Source organism: Stegodyphus dumicola, chromosome 4, assembly GCF_044657685.1.
Source record: "Stegodyphus dumicola isolate Sdum_Otavi_A_Nest chromosome 4, ASM4465768v1".
Lineage (NCBI taxonomy): Eukaryota > Metazoa > Arthropoda > Arachnida > Araneae > Eresidae > Stegodyphus > Stegodyphus dumicola.
The window spans coordinates 201,885,716-201,907,105 of NC_140771.1; the positions used below are offsets into that span (position 1 = coordinate 201,885,716).

A 21,390-nucleotide genomic window follows, 5' to 3' on the forward strand; every position below is an offset into this window, starting at 1 on the left:
GTTGCATTCTTCCTCTCCATATAACAGTTTTATCCTGGTATTCTTGACTTAAGGTAACTTCATTTTCAATCTCCTCCGAAGTTACTTTCGTTTCTATTTCTGAATCTAAACTTTTCAGTTCATTGATTTTCTCAATTAGCTGTTCATATAAATCCTCGATTATCTCAATTTTCTCATTTAGCGGAATATTATTTGCTAAATTCGATTCGACTTTGGTTATCAGTTTCGTAGTTAATTGTCTAACAACCGATCGTTTCTTTTTCAAATGTTCAAGAACGCCCTCCATTTTCGAAATATTCAGTCTGTCGATTTTCTGGTTCGTAATAGTCCCGGTTCGCAGGCACCATAAACAAAATATGTGTAAATCTATAATAAATCAGACTGGATCGCAGTTAAAGTAATAAACAGAGGAGCGTTCTTCCACACGACATTTATTCACGAACACCAAAGACGAACTGATACATATGCATAATTGACATCACAGTTTCTTTTTACAAACAAACACTACCGCCATCTATTGGCGATCTATGGATACACAATCCTAAACTCAACAGTTGGGTCTAGTTTGGGATCCAGATGCGGACAGTATATCTTTCAACGTAAAAGAATTATGAAAGTTGGTCAAGAACGAAACTGCTTCGAAAAGGTTTATTCTTCGAGTAGTGGGTCGTATTTATGATCCTATCGGATTTCTTGGACCTTTCATCATAAAGCTGAAGTGCATTCTACAAGAACTGTGGAGTCATGACATGGACTGGGATGACAAACTTCCATCGTCACTGGATCACAAGTAGCAGTTGTGGTGCAGTGAAGTCGAACACTTAGAAGATCTCCAGATTCCTAGATGTTATTTTTCAAATTTTAACTGTAAATTTATTTGATTTGAAATTCATTCTTTTTCAGATTCATCTCTTTTAGCCTATGGAACTGTGTTGTATTTAAGAGCTATATCTGAAGATGGAAGGATAAGTGTTACTTTTATTTGTTCTAAAAGTCGTGTAGCTCCTTTGAAAGGTCTTACATTACCAAGACTGGAATTAACGGGAGCTTTATTGTCCGCAAGATCAAGTAAGTAAATGTCTTAAATTTAATACTTGTAGTTATTTTTGGACCGACTCGATGATTACGTTATGTTGGATTAAGGGACAATCTAGTAAATACAAAACTTTCGTAAAAATAGAATTGAATAAATTCAATCTTTATCAGATACCAATAATTGAGCTCATTGCCCTGGTCAGGATAACCCTGCAGATATCTTGTCCAGAGGAATTTCTGCAGCAAATTTAGCTACAAACCAGCTTTGGTGGCACGGACCATGGCTAAGCCAATCACCTGAATACTGGACTACTGAAAGAGAGAACTTAAAATCTATAGACGTAGACTTAGAGCTAAAAAAAAGAATTGTTTGTGCAAAATAACTGTTTGGTAGAAAATTCGAAATTTATTTTAGATTTAAGGAAATATAGTTGTTTGTTAAAAGTACTAAGAGTAACTGCACTAGTTAAATGGTTTGTTAATAAACTTCAAAAACGACAAACGATTGCAGGTCCCCTCACAGCAGAAGAACTTCAAAATGCTGAAATAGACTGGATAAAACATGAGCAAAACATAGAGTTCAACTTAGAATTGCAGAAACTTAAAAATGGTAAGTCTATTCCTAAAAACTCTCCACTTTCAAATTTAGCCCCATTTCTCGACAGTTATGGTGTATTGCGCATAAAAGGCAGATTAGAAGAAGGAGCGTTTACAAAGGATGAAGCTCACCCTATGCTTCTTCCTAAACAGTCTAAATTTACAGAGGTAATTATTATTCGAGAGCATAACAACATTTTTCATGGTGGAGTTACATTTACGCTAGCCAAAATTAGGTCTAGATTTTGGATTCCACGAGGTAGACAGATTATAAAAAGAGTATTAAGTAACTGCCTAATTTGTCGAAAGTATAAGTTGAAACTAGCTAAAAAATGACTAGTAAGCTACCTAAAAGTAGAATTACTGAAAACTCTCCTTTTACTGCAACTGGCATAGATTTCACTGGCCCAGTTTTAATAAAATCAGGAAAGGATACGCCTCAAAAGGCTTATATAACATCATTCACATGCAGTCAATAAACAGCATAACTTGGCAATATATTGCGCCTCACGCGCCTTGGTGGAGTGGTTTTTATGAAAGGCTTATGAAAAGTATCAAAGATCATTTGAGAAAGATTCTCGGAAGGGCTCTTCTTAACTTTGAGGAAATGATGACTATTCTATCAGAAATTAAGTTAGTTCTAAATCATAGACCTCTTACTTATGTCCACAATGAAATAAAAGAACCAGAAGCTCTTACACCTGCCCATTTCTTGTTTCCAGGGCAATAAAATATTTCTTATCCTGTACATTTCGCCGACCTTTTCAGGAATGAACCATTGAACAGGCAGACTTTGACTAGGAGAAAACTGTATCAAACTAATCTTTTGAAACAAATTTGGAAAACGTGGAAGGAGAATTATCTCCTCGAATTACGGTCTGCGCATACTTTTCTCAATCCATCTCCTGAAAGGAATCTTAAAAAGGGTAAGGTTGTATTGCTGGAGGGGTCGACGAAATCAAAATTATGTAACTTCATTTATATTGTTATAATATTTATCAATGTAGATTAGAACAACAAGCTTGATCTATTGCTCTGCATTTATCTTTCACCGTTTTTAATCCCGAAAGAAATTGTATGTAAGCATTTTTAATAGTTAATTTTTAATTTTTGATAATTTAATTATTTTAATTTTAATAAGTCCCTGTTTCCTCCAACTACAGTTTTATCTCAATAATTTTGCAAATCCCGTTCCCAGAATAACATTTACTGCTTAGGACAATTTGTTTTATTAAAATTCTAACAAAAATACGTCTAAGTACAAAAAAGAATGTCTGTAATGAAAAGAAATGAAAAGAATGTCTGGATTGCCTTCTGAATGGGAAGATATCCATTCCATATTAAGCATTTGCTCCAGTTCGCTTTTATGGCCTATTGGAATTATAGAAGAAGTTTATAAAGGTAAGGATGTGTATGTGCGTTCATGTTTGATACGTACTTCTCAAGGACTTTATCGAAGACCCGTCCAATTGATCTATCCTTTTGACGTTTAAAGTTATATATCTATATATGTTTGTGTCATGTACTGTATTAATTTGCAATGTAGTTTTCAGTATTGATTTGTGATTATATCTACATATATTATTGATGTGTAAATTTAGTGTGCTCTTAACAGAGCACAGGTGGAGTGTGTTCGAACCTTTCATAGTATAGAGGGCGCTGTTGCGCTGAAAGAATTCTTCTGTGTTTTTACATTATGTAACTGTGGTTCGCCGTTGCGACGTGTCTGTCTTACTGTGATATATTTTGGTGTTTTCATTAAATATAAACGAAAGATATCGTCATGTATTTTTGTATACCAAATCAAGATAAAAAATTAGACTGATGCAAACTTGTCGAAACAAAAATAGCGTTCGAACAAGAATCGTCAAGTGTTATTACTCGCCTTTCGGACTTCGCATTCGTATCGTTAATCGCTTCGTAACAGCGATAGTGGCGGGATAGAGTCACGTGAACTTCGGAGTGGCATAATGTGATGATTTTTGATGAATCACGCTTTCCTTTAGGCAGTGGATTTTCATGTCCGAGTCTGGCGGCGATGTCGTGACAGGTCCATTTCGCCTGCAGCTATGAAACCACACTGCGCGACAACGCGTCGCTATGTTTGGGGCGACACTGCCTACCATAATAGATCGCTACTTGTCCGCATTGTTGGCAATATGATGGCCCAACGGTACGTGGATGACGTGCTCCATTCAGTAATACTAACCTTCCCACAGGAGGTGCCGTTCGCGTATACCACCAGGAAAACGCCAGATCGCACATGGTGCTCATCAGCCAGTATACCCTGCAAGATACCCAGGTGCTTCCCTGGACACCTGTCTGCCCGAATCTCTCACATATAGAGCATGTCTAAGACGTCACTTGCGTGCATTGCCACACTAATGTTCAGAAAGCGAACTGGGGCAAATGCTTAATATGGAATGGATATCTTCCCATTCAGAAGGCAATCCAGACATTCTTTTCATTACATTCTTTTCATTTCTTTTCATTACAGACATTCTTTTTTGTACTTAGACGTATTTTTGTTAGAATTTTAATAAAACAAATTGTCTTAAGCAGTAAATGTTATGCTGGGAACGGGATTTGGAAAATTATTGAGATAAAATTGTAGTTGGAGGAAACAGGGACTTATTAAAATTAAAATAATTAAATTATTAAAAATTAAAAAATTAAAAATTAATTATTAAAAAAATGCTTACATACAATTTCTTTCGGGATCAAAAACGGTGAAAGATAAATGCAGAGTAATAGATCAAGCTTGTTGTTCTAATCTACATTGATAAATATTATAACTATATAAATGAAGTTACATAAGAAATAATTTTCGGAGAATACACAGAATCGACCAATACATAACTCTTTTTAAGAGGTAGGTATAATGAATAATGAAGTCCAGAAGAAAATAAAATTAACTACCTGAAATATATTTTTGCTATGCCTTAAGGAATATTCATTAAATAGCAAATGTTAGATGTTCCCGCTTAGAAAACAAGATTAATTATATTTAGAAGAAAATGCTCATAAAAGCTATTTGCGCGTACAGTGATTCTATACCTTTTGTTAATTATACTTTAAATGAAATTTCGTTTTTAAAAGAGACTGAATGGAGATATAATTGAATTAAACCTGTTTTCGGAAATGTAGGATGAAAGTAAAAAACGGAAAAATATGAAGCCTTTAGTTTAGATTCTGAATAAAGTAATTAAACATTAATAAGACTAATTTAAACAACAGAAACTGAGATGCGTTATTCTCTCTTTCGCTAGCCTTCTCAAGAATAACTATGTCGTTAGATTGAAAAAATATTATAAAAAATCAACTTTCTTGATTTTCCATTGTATTTCTTAATTGGCAGAAACTTAATTATCTTTTTTTATTGTTTATTGGCAATTAAAGGAAAATATCTCTTTCTCAGAAGCTGTGAACTTTCCTTTTATTTTATTTTCATTAATGTCGAGTAGTAAAATAATCAAAACTAAACAAAAGTCTATAATTTGTTTGTTCTCATAGAACTCCATAACTGTATGCTTAAGTACTCTTTTTTTAAAATATTTTTTTCAATTAAGTACGTTTTTCTCAAATCTTCTTCTTTTTAGTTTCAATGAATAATTTGTAAAGGACTTATTTTGCAAATCTTATGCAGTGTAATGATGTTTATGTGTTTGTTATTTTTACCGTATTAACAGAAGGTATAGCATGTTGATCAGCAGATTGGTAAAAATGTAAAGTCTTAAAATCTGAAGAATCTAGTAACCTTAAACTAATAATTTGAGAAATTTGTCATTTATCATGCAGCAATGTAAAGTTTATATTATTAAAGATATCCGCATGCATTCAAACATTTTCATAAATGTGAAAATCGGATGCACGGAAAAGTAACTTTACGAAGTTGAAAAAAAGTATCTTTATCAGTAGTTTACTCAATGGTATAACAACATGGCATGAGCTATCTGAATTTTACTTCATAGTATATCATAATTCGGTGTCCGCCGATAACATCGCGGCAAAAACATCGCGGACGAAAACGTTGAGAAAACAACGCAAGACAAAAACATCGTGCTACAAAACATCGTGGGAGAAAACATCGCAAAGAGAAAACATCGCAGTTCTAAAACATCGTGGTACAAAACATCGTCATCAAAAATAAAGCGGTTCAAAAACTTCGCAGTTTAAAAACATCGTCGTCGAAAATTTCGTGGTAAAAAATAGTCTATAAATCATCGCATGTAAGAGGAGAATTACGGAATTCCTTCTCACACAATATATTTAAGAAATTATCAATTTTTCGTTATTTGGAAAACTTTCTTCATGGTTAGAATTCAAGAGCTCAGTATTTTCTGTCTGGTAGTCGAGAAATTATTGAGTTCACAGCTATTATGAGATCTACAGTTTGATACAGCCTGGATGTTCAAGGATGCTACTTTTGCTGCGGTGTTATCTTTTTATTAAGGTTTTGTACAGATGAAGCTTTCAGTCACTTGTCGGCCATTTGAAATTCACCCACTCAATAAAAATAAAATCAGATAAAATACTGAAAGTTAGCTAATTTATTTTAAAAGGCATGGTTAATTTACCTCATCAATGCGGTATACTCTTGGTCAGTTCTGAAGGTGAATTAGTAGTTCTCGCACTGGAGCCCAGAGTATTAAACCAACTGAATAATGGTAAGGTTTGCGATCTAAGCCGTTCCGTTCAGCTCTAGATCGCAAACCTTACCCATGATCGTTTATGATATTTTTTGCGGAAGTTAATCTCTCGTTCGTGATTACAAGAAACTGTAAAAATTTAACGTTTTAATGTTGTAAATGATAAAAATATAGCCATAGAATTTTACACGGCTCTTTATTTTGTTTTCGGTTCCAATCGCGGGCTCTAGCTGTTTATAGGCATTGGCCAGTTCTAAGACCGGACGTGGTGGTCTCTTTACTATGGAGATACCAAACAAGTGGGCCACAGATGCCTCTTACGAAGGGACGAAAAAACTACATCCATTCCTTCTCCGAGATTCGAACCTAGCTCTCTATCGTGTCTTAAAAATAGCATTCAATATAGTAGATGTATGAAGGAAAATATAAGTGTAAGAAAAGTAATTAAAATAATGAGTGTACATAGTTCATTAGCGTACTTTAGAAGGAATAGAATAAAGTTAAAATAGTTATTGAAATGTAATAAAGACACCATATGAGAGAGACTGATGTAACAAAACAAAATATAAAGAAAATTAAGTAATATATATCTCTTATTTTTTTTTGACTATTATTTAAATTATTATTTGACTTTAATTTGGACTGTATAACATAACGTAAACTCCTAAGCTTTTCTTTCTTTTGATAAAATATATGCATATATCTGTATGCGATTAACAAGTGTATAATAATAATAATTCCCGTAAATATATTTATTATTAACATTGAACGTTTCACATCTTTTTAGAGTCTTTTTTAATAATTTAACTCGTTCTCATGAAAGCACTTTTGATAAACACGCGTTTTTTAGTTAATTAATTTTAATATGTGATTTAGTGTGTGTGTGTGTGATTATGGCAAAGCCTCGAGGGCTATCTGCCTAAGAGGAGGGATGCCTTCGTGGAGGACTTTCTAAGGGAAACTGGCTCGTATACACGTTACACATGGGGAAAACCGCGAAAACGCCCATGCAGCCAGCCCGTTCGCGGGATTCGAACCTCGGACCGAACTACCAGTGTTCAGCGACTTTACCGCTCGGCCGCTGGTGGGCCTATATGTGATTTAGTAAATAATAATAATTTAATCAGATAATTTATTTTTTATTTTTGAATAACAATTTTAATCTTTAAAAATTTCATATTTAAATTTAAATCTGAATTAATTTTTTTATTAAGTAACATACTAGAAACTTTTCAAACTCTTAAATTTACTTGGCTGTATATTATATAGTCGACGTTAGGGCCTATTTTCATTAAATGGCTTTGCAAAATATATTGAGTATATATATTGACTTTCACTAAGAGAATTTTATCTACAATAAATAAATATATAAATAAACTTCAAATGACATCATCCAGAATGACTTCTTAGAATAGCATTTTATTTCCATGAACATTTGTAATGTTGTCTGTTTAAAAAATCAAAACGTTAAAATATAATCTCTGAAAAATTGGCCAGATTCCTTGAAATTTTATAGCATTTCGAAATTTCAAATTAAAATAAATTCAAAAATTTAATTACCGGAGTAACCATAAAATTTTGGTATTATCAGAAATACAAACATTTCAAATATCAACATGAGTTCAAATTTTGATATAAACAGTGTACATCGTTTACACGCCTTTTGAAACACATTTGAGATAAGACATACAAATAACAAACGTTTTATGAACGAAATATTAATTACAATCAAAATTTTAGATTGAGATGTGATTTGCATAATTGAGCTGCAAAACTGTTATGCTTTTATTACTCTATTACTCTTCCACAAATTTATCATCCTATATTTAATTTTTTTTTAATATTATCTTTTAAAATCCATAAGAATTCAAAGACAAATAATATTTATATAACAACATCAAAATAATGAGCAAACAACTTCAGCTGAATAATCTCCAGCACAGGAAATTCTGCTCTTGGATATACATGAATTCTGAAGCGGATTTTCTGCAAACTGTTGCTCTTTCTTTTATATTTCCTCATTGGAAACTGTTGTCTTTAGTTCGAACAGGAACACTGAGTCTTGCATATAGTCTTGCTCAGATTTTTTCAAAATTTCGATTTTGTCTTTTCTCTTGCACGAATTTTATTTTTTAGTCAGTTTAGCAGAAAATAAGTTTTAAAAATAATTGTCAAAGAAAAACAGCAAGTGATTTAAAACTACATACCAATGCAGCGTTCTGCATAAGCAAACCTAACTGGCGAGATTTCATTGCCTATCCTATCCTCCTCCTTTCAAATTTCGGTCACTTTCCAAATCACGAAAATTAACCAAGCAAAATACATCTCTTACACAAAACTGAGCTATATCTGATCTTCCTTCTCCTCCCTCATATTCCTATCAAATACTCCAAATGCAGTCGAGAAAAAGGAAATTATTTCCAGAAAAACTCTTTCAGCTCCGATAAGTAAGGTCAGGAACGAGTCAGGTGTGGTGTGGTGGTGTGGTGTATTTAATTACGGCAAAGCACACTAGGGCTATCTGCCTATGGGGAGGGATGCCTTCGTGGAGGACTTTCTAAGGGAAACTGGCTCGTATACACGTTACACATGGGGAAAACCACGAAAACACCCATGCAGCCAGCCCGTTCGCGGGATTCGAACCTCAGACCGAACTACCAGTGTTCAGCGACTTTACCGCTCGGCCGCTGGTGGGCAGGAACGAGTCAGGAAAAAGAAGGTTATAAACAAAAGGATAATAAACGTAATATTTAAAAAAAATGTTAACGGAATACTTTAGAAATAAACCAGGATAGAGATGACACAACATATAAGATGCATGAGAAAGATGTGTGAATAGCAAACAGTGTTTCACCATTTTTATTGAAAATATCCTCTTTCATGTTGTTTCTAAGATTAATTATTTTACGTTTTTGAAGTTAAAAGGTAATTTATCAAGAAAAGGGACGATGTATTCTCTTGTGTTCTGTCTTCAACTGTCAAGAAGTCTTCGAGGAAGACTTGCTTGAATATTTACCTCGCATTTATATCGTACATAAAGACCACCGCAAAATCTTCCGTGTCACACAATATATCGCCTCCTTGGTAATTAATTCCGTTACGAACGTAAATACGTTCCGTGTTCTAATCCATTAATTCAAGCTGATTGCAGTGGCCAGGGTAATTAGTAACTGTCTTATTTACTTGCTTTCTGTTTTCAATGTTATGACGTTGTTTCTGAACTTCACAACTAAAAGCGAATTGTTTGCTCTGAGTGGAAACTTTCACTCTAATATGAAAGCACATTAATATAAATATCAAGCGCTTATTTTAGCTGCTTAAAAACACTAAAAGATGCACTAAATTATTCTTTCTTTATCTATTTTGTAGCCTGAGATCAACGGCCTCCGTAAAATACACAAGTTTAAATCGCATATCACTGAAACAACTATGCATCTTCATTTTTAATGCATGACTGTTATGCATGGCTTCCTGCAGGGTGTGGTTTGAAAATGCTTTTGAGAAGATTATTTGTCATGGCCATTTACATTAAAACTTCCCCTCTCTGAAAATCTCCTTAATGATTTTGTTATTCGGGAAAATGTAAGCTTTTAAATCCAAAAATTATTCTAAGGTGTTTAAATTCACAGACTTCCAAGATATTTTTCCACTTTTCTGAAAATAATCAAGTTTATACTCCTGATAAGTTAGTTACGTTTAACACTTATGTACATTTAGTTAAATTTAATACTATGTACATTTAGTTAAGTTTAACACTTGTGTAAGTCAGTAATGTGTACTCTGTATGATAGTAGCTTATAAACAGGTTCATGTTTCACCTCATAAAATCGCGAGCAAATATAAAAAAACATTTCAAAGTTGCACCCTGAAATATTAACTTGGGATAATGCATATTCTAAGTATTACTCAAAGATCGAGAAGAGTATTTTATTAATCGTGAAAGCCATAACACACTCGAGAAATGCGAATTCTTAAATTGCTGCAACCACCAACTGCAAAGTAACTGCCAAAGACAGCTAAGCACCAACACTTCAAAGAAGAATAAAGGTGTGCTGGATTTTGAATAAATATAATCTCGTCCCAATTATTGGTTTACGTGTATTAAAGTAAATGACAAAAGTATTTCACATGGTTTGAATTTCTGCGAAAAGGTATTAAGTAGATGTTGCTTTCGTCGATGAAAATTCTTAAAAGTTAATGAGTCTTTTAGTGTCATCTGAAAGTACATTGAATGTTTATAATTTCAACATGAGATAATAATCCGAAGATAATTCCATATGATTTAGTTAATTTTTTTTCTATGTGAGGACAAGAAAGGGAGATTTAATATACTATATCTTTATAGAAATAACAATTAATCGTTATTTTTTATCTTTAATCCGTTAATGCTCACGAAGACTGCATTTGACATGACGTCCGTGGACTTGTGTTACAAACTCAAAACTTCACAAAAATCCCATGATCTCTGATGTCACATGCTATTCTTTGCTCCTAGGTACTTTTCTTGCTACTTTAGCTCAAATATTTCTGCCAACATTGACATCGTGACATATGTGTTCAGATACTAACAAAGAAAAAGAAAGAGTCAGTGCAAATGTTGAACCCTCTTTCCCTCTTTTCTGTAATTAAAAGCAAATGTTTGCAGCTGCCTTTATTTATTTATTTGATAATAATGAGCGAATTTTTCTGTTGATTCCCCGCTACGATACATATAATTGCCTTAAATTTTCTAATCCTACTGGATGCTGAAATGTTAGTCATGAAACAGTCAAACATTAACTATGGAAGTATCGTCAAAAAGTGAGAAGTGGCAGATTTTCAAACTTGATCGAACTGAACTCACTAACATCGAGTTTCGTAGAAATGAGAAATTTTCTGAACAGCTAATGCGGAAATTTTCCGAGTAAATCTTTGCGAAGGTAATATTCATAAAGCTAGACTTGCTTTCCTTTCTACAAAACAGTTTCTTAATTAATCCATGTATCGGTAACATTGTTTATGTACACTGTAAGCAGAATTTGATCTCAGCGTACGATTATATAAAATAAATACAGTTTATACTTACATGAAAAGGAGAACATGTCATTGTTGTTTTGATTTTGTCCTATGTATGAAAAATAAAAATTAATATTTTAGTATTTTATTTTAAGTTTTCTTGTACTGTAGTCAATGCATTTGTTACTGTATAGCGATATATATTTTATCCCAGAGAAAACGTATGAAAATACGTTTTTCAGAGTTCTTCTCCTCGTCTATTGAATATTATATAATGAAATTTCAGTACCAGCTCTCTTATTATAATATTTAAAAAAGCGTTCCGAGTAAGATAATTTTAATTACTGTCGTCACCCTGAAAATAACCAAACTCCAGTGCATTCTTAAATGTTTTCGGAGATTCTCATACATATTGATTATCTGTTGTTTGATTAGTTTGACGCATTTATACTGATATGTTACACCTTGGATAATATGCAGCCTTTTTAACCCTATTAAGCTAATGGAACTTTCATGAGGTTGCATAATATCGCATCTTAGCTCTTATGGCCTCGTTTAAAATTAGCACGAATTTTACCAATCACCTGTTATAATAGTTGCCATTTAAGAATCGGACTTCTTTTTGCGATCTACCCTTTTATTATAATTGCACTTATTTTTCAAAAATGCAGTCTAAGCAGGATATTAAAACCTGCCTCTTTAATTATTCATTAATTATCTAACACAGTATGCTCATAATATTTAAAACGAACATCTTCATGTTTACAGATGTAATTTCTGTCATTCTATGCATCTGTATCATCTTTATTATCTTACGTATAAAAGTACCTTCTTTATAATGCATACAATGAACAAATGGATCACACTTCTTCTATCACACACCTTTTTAAGTCTTTTAGAAAATTTCTTTGTTTGTCGTTGTTATCTCAGGGCACTGATCTGTTATCTCAAGGAGTGCACTGATCTGTTATCTCAATGATTTATTGTGTTATCTCAAGGAGTTATCTCAAGGAATGCACTGATCTGTTATCTCAATGATCAATGTGTTATCTGAAAGAGTTATCTCAAGGTGTGCACTGATAAAAATGTCTAAATCAAAAAAGAATACAATGGCATCTTTAGAATTATCTGGTTATCATTTATGGAAACCTCTTTAATTTTTTACAATTAATTTTGTCTCTAAATGATTCAATAATCTATTACAGTCATAGATTAAAAATCCAGTGCAATTCTTACTTAAATGCGGATATCTCAAGTGCGTATTATAAAAAGAATAACCAGAGCCAGGACAATATCTGACTGTCACGTACATAAAGAAAAGAAACCGTTTTTCTCGCCTTAGTTTCATTATTTTCCTTCAAACTGGTTACATTTCAGGAATCTGCATTCTCGAACCACTAAGCATTTTATCGTAAAATCGTCTAATATCTTTACTTTTAATATCTTAAGTACATTACAGAATTTATTACTTGCATTTTCTTCTCTCTCTCTCTACATTTATATATATATATATATATATATATATATATATATCGAGTTCTAAGACATATCTGCTTTCTCTGATATCACTAGTTCTGCAATCTTTAAAAAAGGAAGAAGAAACTGGGAAGCATTTGCTTCGTTTTTTCTGTTGCCCTTAAGCCGTTTACCACCCATGCTCCGCTGAGAATTCAGCGTAGGGAAAAACTCCTTATTATTCCCTAACACCCTCCCCACATATGAGGGAGAAGAGAGATTTGAAGAAGAAACTCGTTGAAATGAAGATGTTCTTTCAAGAAATTTTTCTGAATGGGAATGTAGAAGGATCAAAAATAAAAAGTAAATCAAAACCCTCTCAAACTAGAAATGAATTTTTCTGGAAGAAGTTTAAAGACGAAGAGGAAAAAAGTAAACTTTTAGGGAAATGTTTGGGTTCATGCTGAAGTTACGCTTCGAAATGAAGATGCATGGTTATACGACGTTAGAAAAGAGTGTGATCTTCGACACTTGAAAGTTTGTATGTAATCATTTTTGAAGAAGACTGCTTCGCTAAAAGTCTTTCTGCTTATGGAGTTGGAAGTTCAGCATTAATATTGACTTCACATGCAAAAATCGTTTAAGACATGAATCAATATTTCATTAAATGTATTTTTCGCAACTCGAACAACATCTTTTACTTTAAATAAAGTTGCTTCTTTAATTTACTTTTTTTTCTGTATATGTAGGGAATTAATTATAACATTTTAAATAAATTTTATGCCAAGTGTTATCCATCCTTTTTCTCTATACATGTTTCTTCAGTGGTTATTGCCAAATAAATTTTATGCAGAGAAATTGTAAGAAACTTGCATATAATAGTTATAAGCATTCATTAGAAGCTGAAGAACATTTCCGAGCAAAACCCAAACTGTGAATAAGCCAAGAGGTAAGATTCTGCTGAAAAAGTTCAGCTGACGCTAAAGATCACTGTGTAGAGTTATAAGGTTATTTCGATGCAGAAAATAAGAAATGGGTAATGCCCTCGCCAGGAACCGAACCCGGACCTCTCGAAATACGCACCGAGTGTGCTACTGTTGCACCATGAAGGCATTCAGAAAGGAGAAAGAAAATATCTTATATACTACCATTTTTAAAGGACGACTGGGGATCAGGGGACCCAATCCTGGTGGTGAAGAATCAGCATCAGTCACCTTTTAGTTCGGACGCTACTGAAAAGTTATCAGGTTATTTTGAAGCAGGAGTACATGAAAAATGAGCAATGCCCTCGCCGGGACTGAAAGCTGGACTTCTGGTATACGCGCCGAGTGTGCTAACCGTTACATCACCAAGGCATGTTGGAAAGAGAGAGAATATAAGTCAAATTTTAAAATCATGTTATCCAGCAACATGTAAGTCCAGCAACATACGTTTCCAAATGGCCAAATAACTGGTCATCTAGCTCTTAGCTAGACTTATTAGATGATCTAAAGGTGATTGCCAATTTACTATCTGTTTCCATTCCAAAGGCAATATCACTGCAGAATCATGCGCAATTTTGTAGCCAATAATTTCTTTTTCAATTCTCTCAACTCTTAGACAGACACATCATTTGAAGCTTTGGCACTAGCGTGATGAATTCCATTGTAGTTCTTACTATTAATTGCATTTTCAAGCAATCACAGTTATTTTCCTCCTTAGTTAGGCTTTTGTGTTTAAGAGTAAAATGCTATCCTTCCTTTCTGCTATATAATCAGAGATGCTCGGGAAATAAAGGACTTCCCCCCCCCGTTGATTTTAAAATAAAAGTACCATATTTGTTGAGCAATGCTATGGACGAAGTTGAAAATGATATTATCTATAAGGTGGATTGTAGACAAACATATGAGGAAATGGGAGACCATAATATTCATCTATACTGGCCTCTGAAAGAGAGAGACTTTCACGAATTTCTTGAACATTCCGAGTCGGATACCTATATTATGAAATTTAATTAATGTATATTCATAACAAACATACAACATAAAACTATTTCTTTCAGTTATTTAAACTGAAGCATAATTTCTGTAGTAAAATTATTTGTAAATCCTGTCGAAGTAGTCGAAACCAGCCTCCAATCTTCAGTTTTAAAAACACTTGTTAAAAACTCTCGGTATATTCTCGGTAATATAGGCTAGCCATTTCGACACTATGCATGCTTTATTTCACTAATGCTTTATAAAGCAATCAGAGATTCCCTTAGGATAAGTGTTTATGAGGCAATTTTGTCCCACGACTTTTAAACATAAGGTAAATCCTGTTTTTACCGAAATATTCTCGTCTTCAGTACGATAGAGCCATTCATCATTTAGGATGACAAGCAGCAAGTAATTTCATCTTTGGCTCGATTCCGATGAAGAAATAGTCACGTTTATCAGATCTTCACAGTAATGCTAATAAAGCTGCGAAGTCTGCTTTTGTTTACCTGTGACTCTTGATCACACATACAGCGTAACAGAAAGAAAAATAATTAAAATAATTAGAAAACGTAAATTAAAATTCATTTTTTCATAATATAGTAAAAGACCAGCTGCTGAAATTATAATTAAAACAAAATTTCCTTTACCATATTTTTTCATATTTTGAGCAACCAGAATATAGAACTGAAAAGAACACATGTAATATTCGGACATAAACATATTGAGATTTGGAAAAGTTCTGGTCTTTTAGGACTTGACGTGAACCATTCTTGAAATTTTGGCTATAAGGTGCATTTTTAATATAGGGGGCCTTTTACTATGCAGGCCTTTCCGACAAGCCTTATTTTTTATCTGCACCTACAAGGTATTCTAATTCACACACAAAATCTGAACTTGCAATGTTGTGTTGTCACTTTGACAGCAAAAATGAATGCAGACTTTATAATGCACATTACCACCAATATTGAATTTAAATTTTGACCCTATACATCGTGGTTAATAGGAATGATAAGTCATGAATTCAAAATCTGTATCAACAAAGATGTGAATCGATTCAGCTAACATGTCAAATGGAGGACTTTGTTTTATTTTTTAAAGTCACTTGTTATTATGTTTCCTAATACCTTAAGACTCTCGAGACCTTTCTAAGGCATTTCTAATACCCTCGAGACTCTCCACGCTACAACTCGCAATGCATTCGACGATACACATTCTCAATGCACCAACTCACGATTACAGTCGACGACTAACTCGACACTAGGCTGACGATCAACTTGATAAACTACGAGACACTCGATAGACTCGCGATCGACTAAGAGACTCTGTTGGGATACACTGCTACTTTGCGTGCAGGCAGGACTGTCTTCGAGAACATTCTGATTCAAACCGTTAAGAATTCATTCTAGAAGGTTCTCCATCAGTGTACGGCATGTCGGTTAATTTTGTCGCCAAATGGGCGATTTTGCGCCAAATCTGTTAACCTGGCCTTTCTTTGCCATTTTATGGCAACCATAAATACGCTTTGCTGGGAAGCTATCTTACCGCAGTCGGATATTTCCTAACAATAGATCCTTACAATAGGACTTAGAGTAATAGAACGCGAGCTTTATTCCTCTAAGTCCTTTGATGTTTTTATCAATTAATCAAGCTATAATTTAATTAAGCTATGCTTTATTTGCATCAAGCTATAGTTGATTCAAAACAAGTCATATATATATATATATGTGATGTACCAGCTTTTATCCGGAATAAATAGATTGGTGAAGAATCATAGATGTAGTCGTAGCTTAAATTATCAGACGATAAGTTTACAAAACAGGAACCATTTATTATTGGTCAGGAGAAATAGTTGTTACAAAAATCATATTACCGGAATAAATAAAAAATAATTACTAATAACTTTTTGTATGGAGTTTACTGCATCGTTACATTAAAGAAAAGGCCCCGATATTCCTTTGCGAGTCCTTTTATAGCCTCTGGAAAGGCGGAGCTTCCAATAAATGACGTCAGCCTCGTCAGCCATCCCAGTTCACTTTAAAAATCTCCAGAACATTCTATAACTGTACGTGTAGAAAAGGCGGGAAAAACAACTTGACTACGGGGCTATGGATTTAATTCCACTTACTTTCAAATAAGAGACCGTCGCCATTAAAAAAAAAAAAAAAAAAAAAAAAAAGAACATACAGTTAGAATTTTAAGTGTATTTTTGATTATGGAATTTTATGCTCCACTTCTACCCATACTCATCCAGCTCTCAGAGGAAGTGGAACCCACATCAAAATTGACAAGCAACAGACTCACACCTCGACACACGCACCACGGAATGGGAACCAGATCTACACAGACGGTTCAAAGCAGGAGAATGGTGTAGGCAGTGCTTTTGTGCACTATGAGAATGGCAAAACTGTACACGACTGGCAAGGACAACTTCGCACTCACAATAGCATCTTCCAGGCGGAAGTACTGGGAATTACGGCGGCAGTGCAACATCTCATAGATTGCCAGATCCCACGAGCAAATATCTATACCGATAGCCTTTCAACTTTACTTGCACTTGAGAACCATCATCATGTCTCACCTCTCATACTCAGTCTCCAACATCTCCTTATGCAACACCCTCATTACCATTTCAATCTAGTCTGGGTTAAAGCCCATGCGAATAATGAGGGCAACGAGGCTGCTGACACGTTGGCCAAAGATGCAATTTCCAACCCGACAGCCCAACCCATCACCGTACCTGCGCCCTGCTCTTATCTAAAGGGCCTCCTACGAGAGCAAGGAATGCACCAATGGCAACGCGAGTGGACCGAATGCGAGACAGGCAGACGGACTTTCACCTACCTCCCGAAAGTTTCCGCCGATCGACTCTTTGCCGTAGCACCTCTCACCTACTTCATCACGGGTCACGGCCCGTTTCCCAGCTATTACAATCGCCACGGCATCTCAAATACAGATATCTGTGTCTGTGGATCAGAAGGGTCACCAGACCATTACGTATTTGAATGTCCCTTGACGGCTGCACACCATCTTCCGCTACCTACAAATAATAGGAACGCCTATCACCGGTTCCTTATAACGCATAAAGGAGCGGTTAATTCAATCTCCATCATCATGAATACCATCGCGGCATTGGGCACAGACCTTTGCCTACCGTGCTAAAATGACGCTATGGTGTACTGACGATAAGCTCTAAGACTAGTCCAGTGAATTTTACAATATCTGGGCTTCACCACAACTGTGAGTTTAAGCTCCCCTGCCCACAATCTAAAGTGGCAATACTAACAATTCGCAAATATGTGGCATCTCCTTAGAGAGATGTGTTATGCCTCCATAATGATACGTGTGTAATCCCTTCAACAGCATGTGAACAACATCTTCTTACGCAGTGTTAGTGAACGCTTGTGTGCCTCACGGTGCACACATTGCTGGGGCACTGCCCAATAATTAGTGCTACAACATCCTCGTGCCTTTTATCAGTGATTTTATCTATGTTCTTAGCGATGCTACAATAATCAACGCCTTAGCAATCTAACCGCACACTTCTTCTGCACACATGAGTATTCATGAACTCATCATTCATCATTCAAGATGTATTTGTATTTATATCCAACAGAACTGCCTTACACTAACATTGTGCTTCAGCTTTCATGTGACTTCATGTACTCCATTTATCTTTTTGTGCCTTAAGTGACTATGTGTATGTACCTGTTTTTTGTGCTCTCTGTTTATGCATTTTACGCATTGTGCTTTGTGTATTGTTGCCTATGCATTTTTATGTTTTTTTTTTTTTTTTTTTAATGCGTCTTATTATCCAAGTATTTTTAGTTTAACTACCCACTATCTGTAACACCACAGCTTTCCTCTTCAAACTGTAATACAATCCTACTAATGCCCTTGTAAGGCTATGTACTTCCCTTTGACAACCTCAATAATCTCCTGGTGCAGCCTCGTGTGGTTCCAGGAAGCTTTTGCCGTAGTTAGAGGAGAGTTTGGAACAATGCCTGTTTACCTCTGTTAGACATCAGGCGTTTCAGTCCTCCGTAACCTACCTACCTACCTACATATATATGTGTGTATTTTTCTATTCTGCATTATTCATATCAAATTTACTGTAACTCTTAGTTCATTGATTTGTTCATATATATATATATATATTTGAGCTTATTTCATTTATTAATCCTTTCAGCATATACGTAATGTTTATATATATAAGTTTTAAATTGTTCACATGGAGACGCATGAAGAAGCCGCATTAAAGACGTTAGCAATCATGCCAGTTTAACATTTTTCTTATTCTAGAGATCATATTCGAAACTTGAATTACACAATGCCATGGGCGCGATTTACACCCAATTTTGATCAAATATGTGCCTTTTCTACATCTTCATAAGAACTAATTTCGATGCAGTAAAAATAGTACAGCAGCAGCATTTTGGAGGAGAGTAAAGCAATAGAAAGGATGCAAGGTGAAAACTCAGTTTAGAATTGTCTATAGTTTATGGATAACACAGTTTTGTTCATAAATTTGAAACTGTTATTGGTTGAAGTATTATGTAAGCATCTGTGTTATGAGTGTTATGCAAGAATCTGCATGGATTAATTTTGAAATGACACATTTTGGAGCGATTTATTATAAGCAGTTTTTATTTTTACAGCAAAGAGGAAATATTCAAATTAAAAGAAAAATTTAAAGGACACTATTGCCAAATAAATTATAAATTTGAATTAGATATTTTTTTTTTATCTTACGTATATATGCATATATATGTAATACTATTTTCTTTACTTCTAAGACACACTTCCTAGTTTCAGTACCACAAGCAGAGGGAAAAAACTTTGATAAAGTAAAAATGGAAGGAATAAAATTCTAAAATACATCTAGTAAAAATCAGTTTAATAATCAACTTTAATTTATTAACAACGATAGCCTAAATTAGTAATTTGGAAAAATTCGTTGTTCTGGAATAATAAGTAATTCGAAAACTTCTGCCGTTCTATGATTCTTCTTGCTTTTAGCACTGTATGTAGAGAAAGAAATGTGAGTCAAGGAATACGTATATACTTATAAAGTCACCAAGGAAATACGTATATACTTATAAAGGGGTAAAACTATATCATAATTTGTCACTAATTGTAACTATAAACTATTGTGCAAAGCAATAACATGAAAAATAGATTTACACCTGTAACAAGTTTAATTTAAAATTTCAGTTACCTAGTTATTAAATTAAGAAGGGGGAATTTAAAGTCTCTTTCAGAAAAGTGAATCTGAAATAAGGAATTTAAACATAGAATGTTACGCTATGTGCTTTGACTTACCATTCTGACATCTGCTCTCTGACGTGTGCTGGCAGATGTTGGACATTAACGCCTGGCCGTCCTCTCTCCTCCACGTGATAGTAGGCGCCGGATGTCCCCTGACACGGCAAGACAAGGTGACGTTAGTGCCCTCACGGGCCAGCACCTCGGAGCTCGTCTCGGAATCAATGAACGAAGGAGGAACTGCGAAAAGACAAAGGTCATTTCGTTAGTCACTTTGCTAAGCCATTAATTATACTAGATAGTTAATCTTCCTTTCCTGGCATTAAGCAACAGTTGGAATTTATAAGATTTGTTAAACTACTCTTCTGGTTCACATTCACAAGCGCCCGTATTGTAGACGAGCTTTTAGCTGTTAAATTAGTAAATAAGTACCAGGAAATGAAAGTTAATTGAAAGACCATAACATGGAGTATAATTCGAAGAAAAATAAATAAGGACATTAAATTAAGAGATACAAATATTCCAATTATTTATTTATTTAATTATTTTTAACACCGCAATTTTCTTACCGGCTTCCAGCAATAATATTAAATCATATTGTCTTCATCCAGTGAAAAATATACATCAATATTAGATAAGGTATAGAAAGAATGAATATCAACTTGGACAAAGTGGGTGAAAAGGAAATCACTTAAAAGGTTAGGTGAGGTCACTCATTTAAAGGTCACTCAAAAGGTTCTGCGAACAATAACTGGAATAATAACCGTATACTACAGCACTTTAACTGTATTTTCAACGTTTCGCCAGTATACATGAATTTTTTCCTATGTTTCACCTTTGTTACCTTTTTCTTTGTTTCTTATGTTCTGTCAAGTATTTTTTTATCTTTTGAATTTAAAACCTAACAGTTCTTAAGTTTTATAAATTGCTAATCCTTAAAAGGTCATGTGAACTTCAGTCCGCAAAGAGCTCTGTAATGCTGTAGTTTTCGTAAATGTCTGAAAAAAATACTATTAATATCTGTTTCAAAATGGCTTTAAAATTAATTTAAATCTTAATCCATTTTCTCATTTATTTTAACTGACTCAAATTTTCGAAACCATCACAACGGAAGAGGATGTAAACATACTAAATTTTGTTAAAACTGCATACGGTTATCATATAGAGTACATTAAAATACCATTAGAAACAAATGCTGATATGTACATTTATTTTAGTAGGAAATGGATCAAATAAGTCATTTCTGTTGTAAAAATATAAAAATTCTCAAAACTACTAGTTGCAGAAGATTGAAAAATGTATGCATTTTGTGTTTAGTTGTTACATTTGCATTTAGAGTATTGCAGCCTTGTTTCCTCCCTACACTGTAAGAGAGGAGATTTGTCATTTTTTGATTAAAAAGAATATTATGCATTTCTTAAACATTAAATCTTTATCTA

The 21,390-nt window shown here is 34.0% G+C and overlaps 1 protein-coding gene across 1 annotated transcript in view; it reads right to left on the reverse strand.

Annotated features, from left to right (window-relative positions):
- LOC118182601 (lachesin-like) overlaps nucleotides 1-21,390 on the reverse strand; it is an 886,001-nt gene that overhangs the window by 216,643 nt on the left and 647,968 nt on the right. The window contains exon 4 of the mRNA XM_085815905.1: nucleotides 20,009-20,191. Coding sequence (XP_085672031.1) covers nucleotides 20,009-20,191 — 183 coding nt within the window. The remainder of the gene's footprint in view (nucleotides 1-20,008; nucleotides 20,192-21,390) is intronic.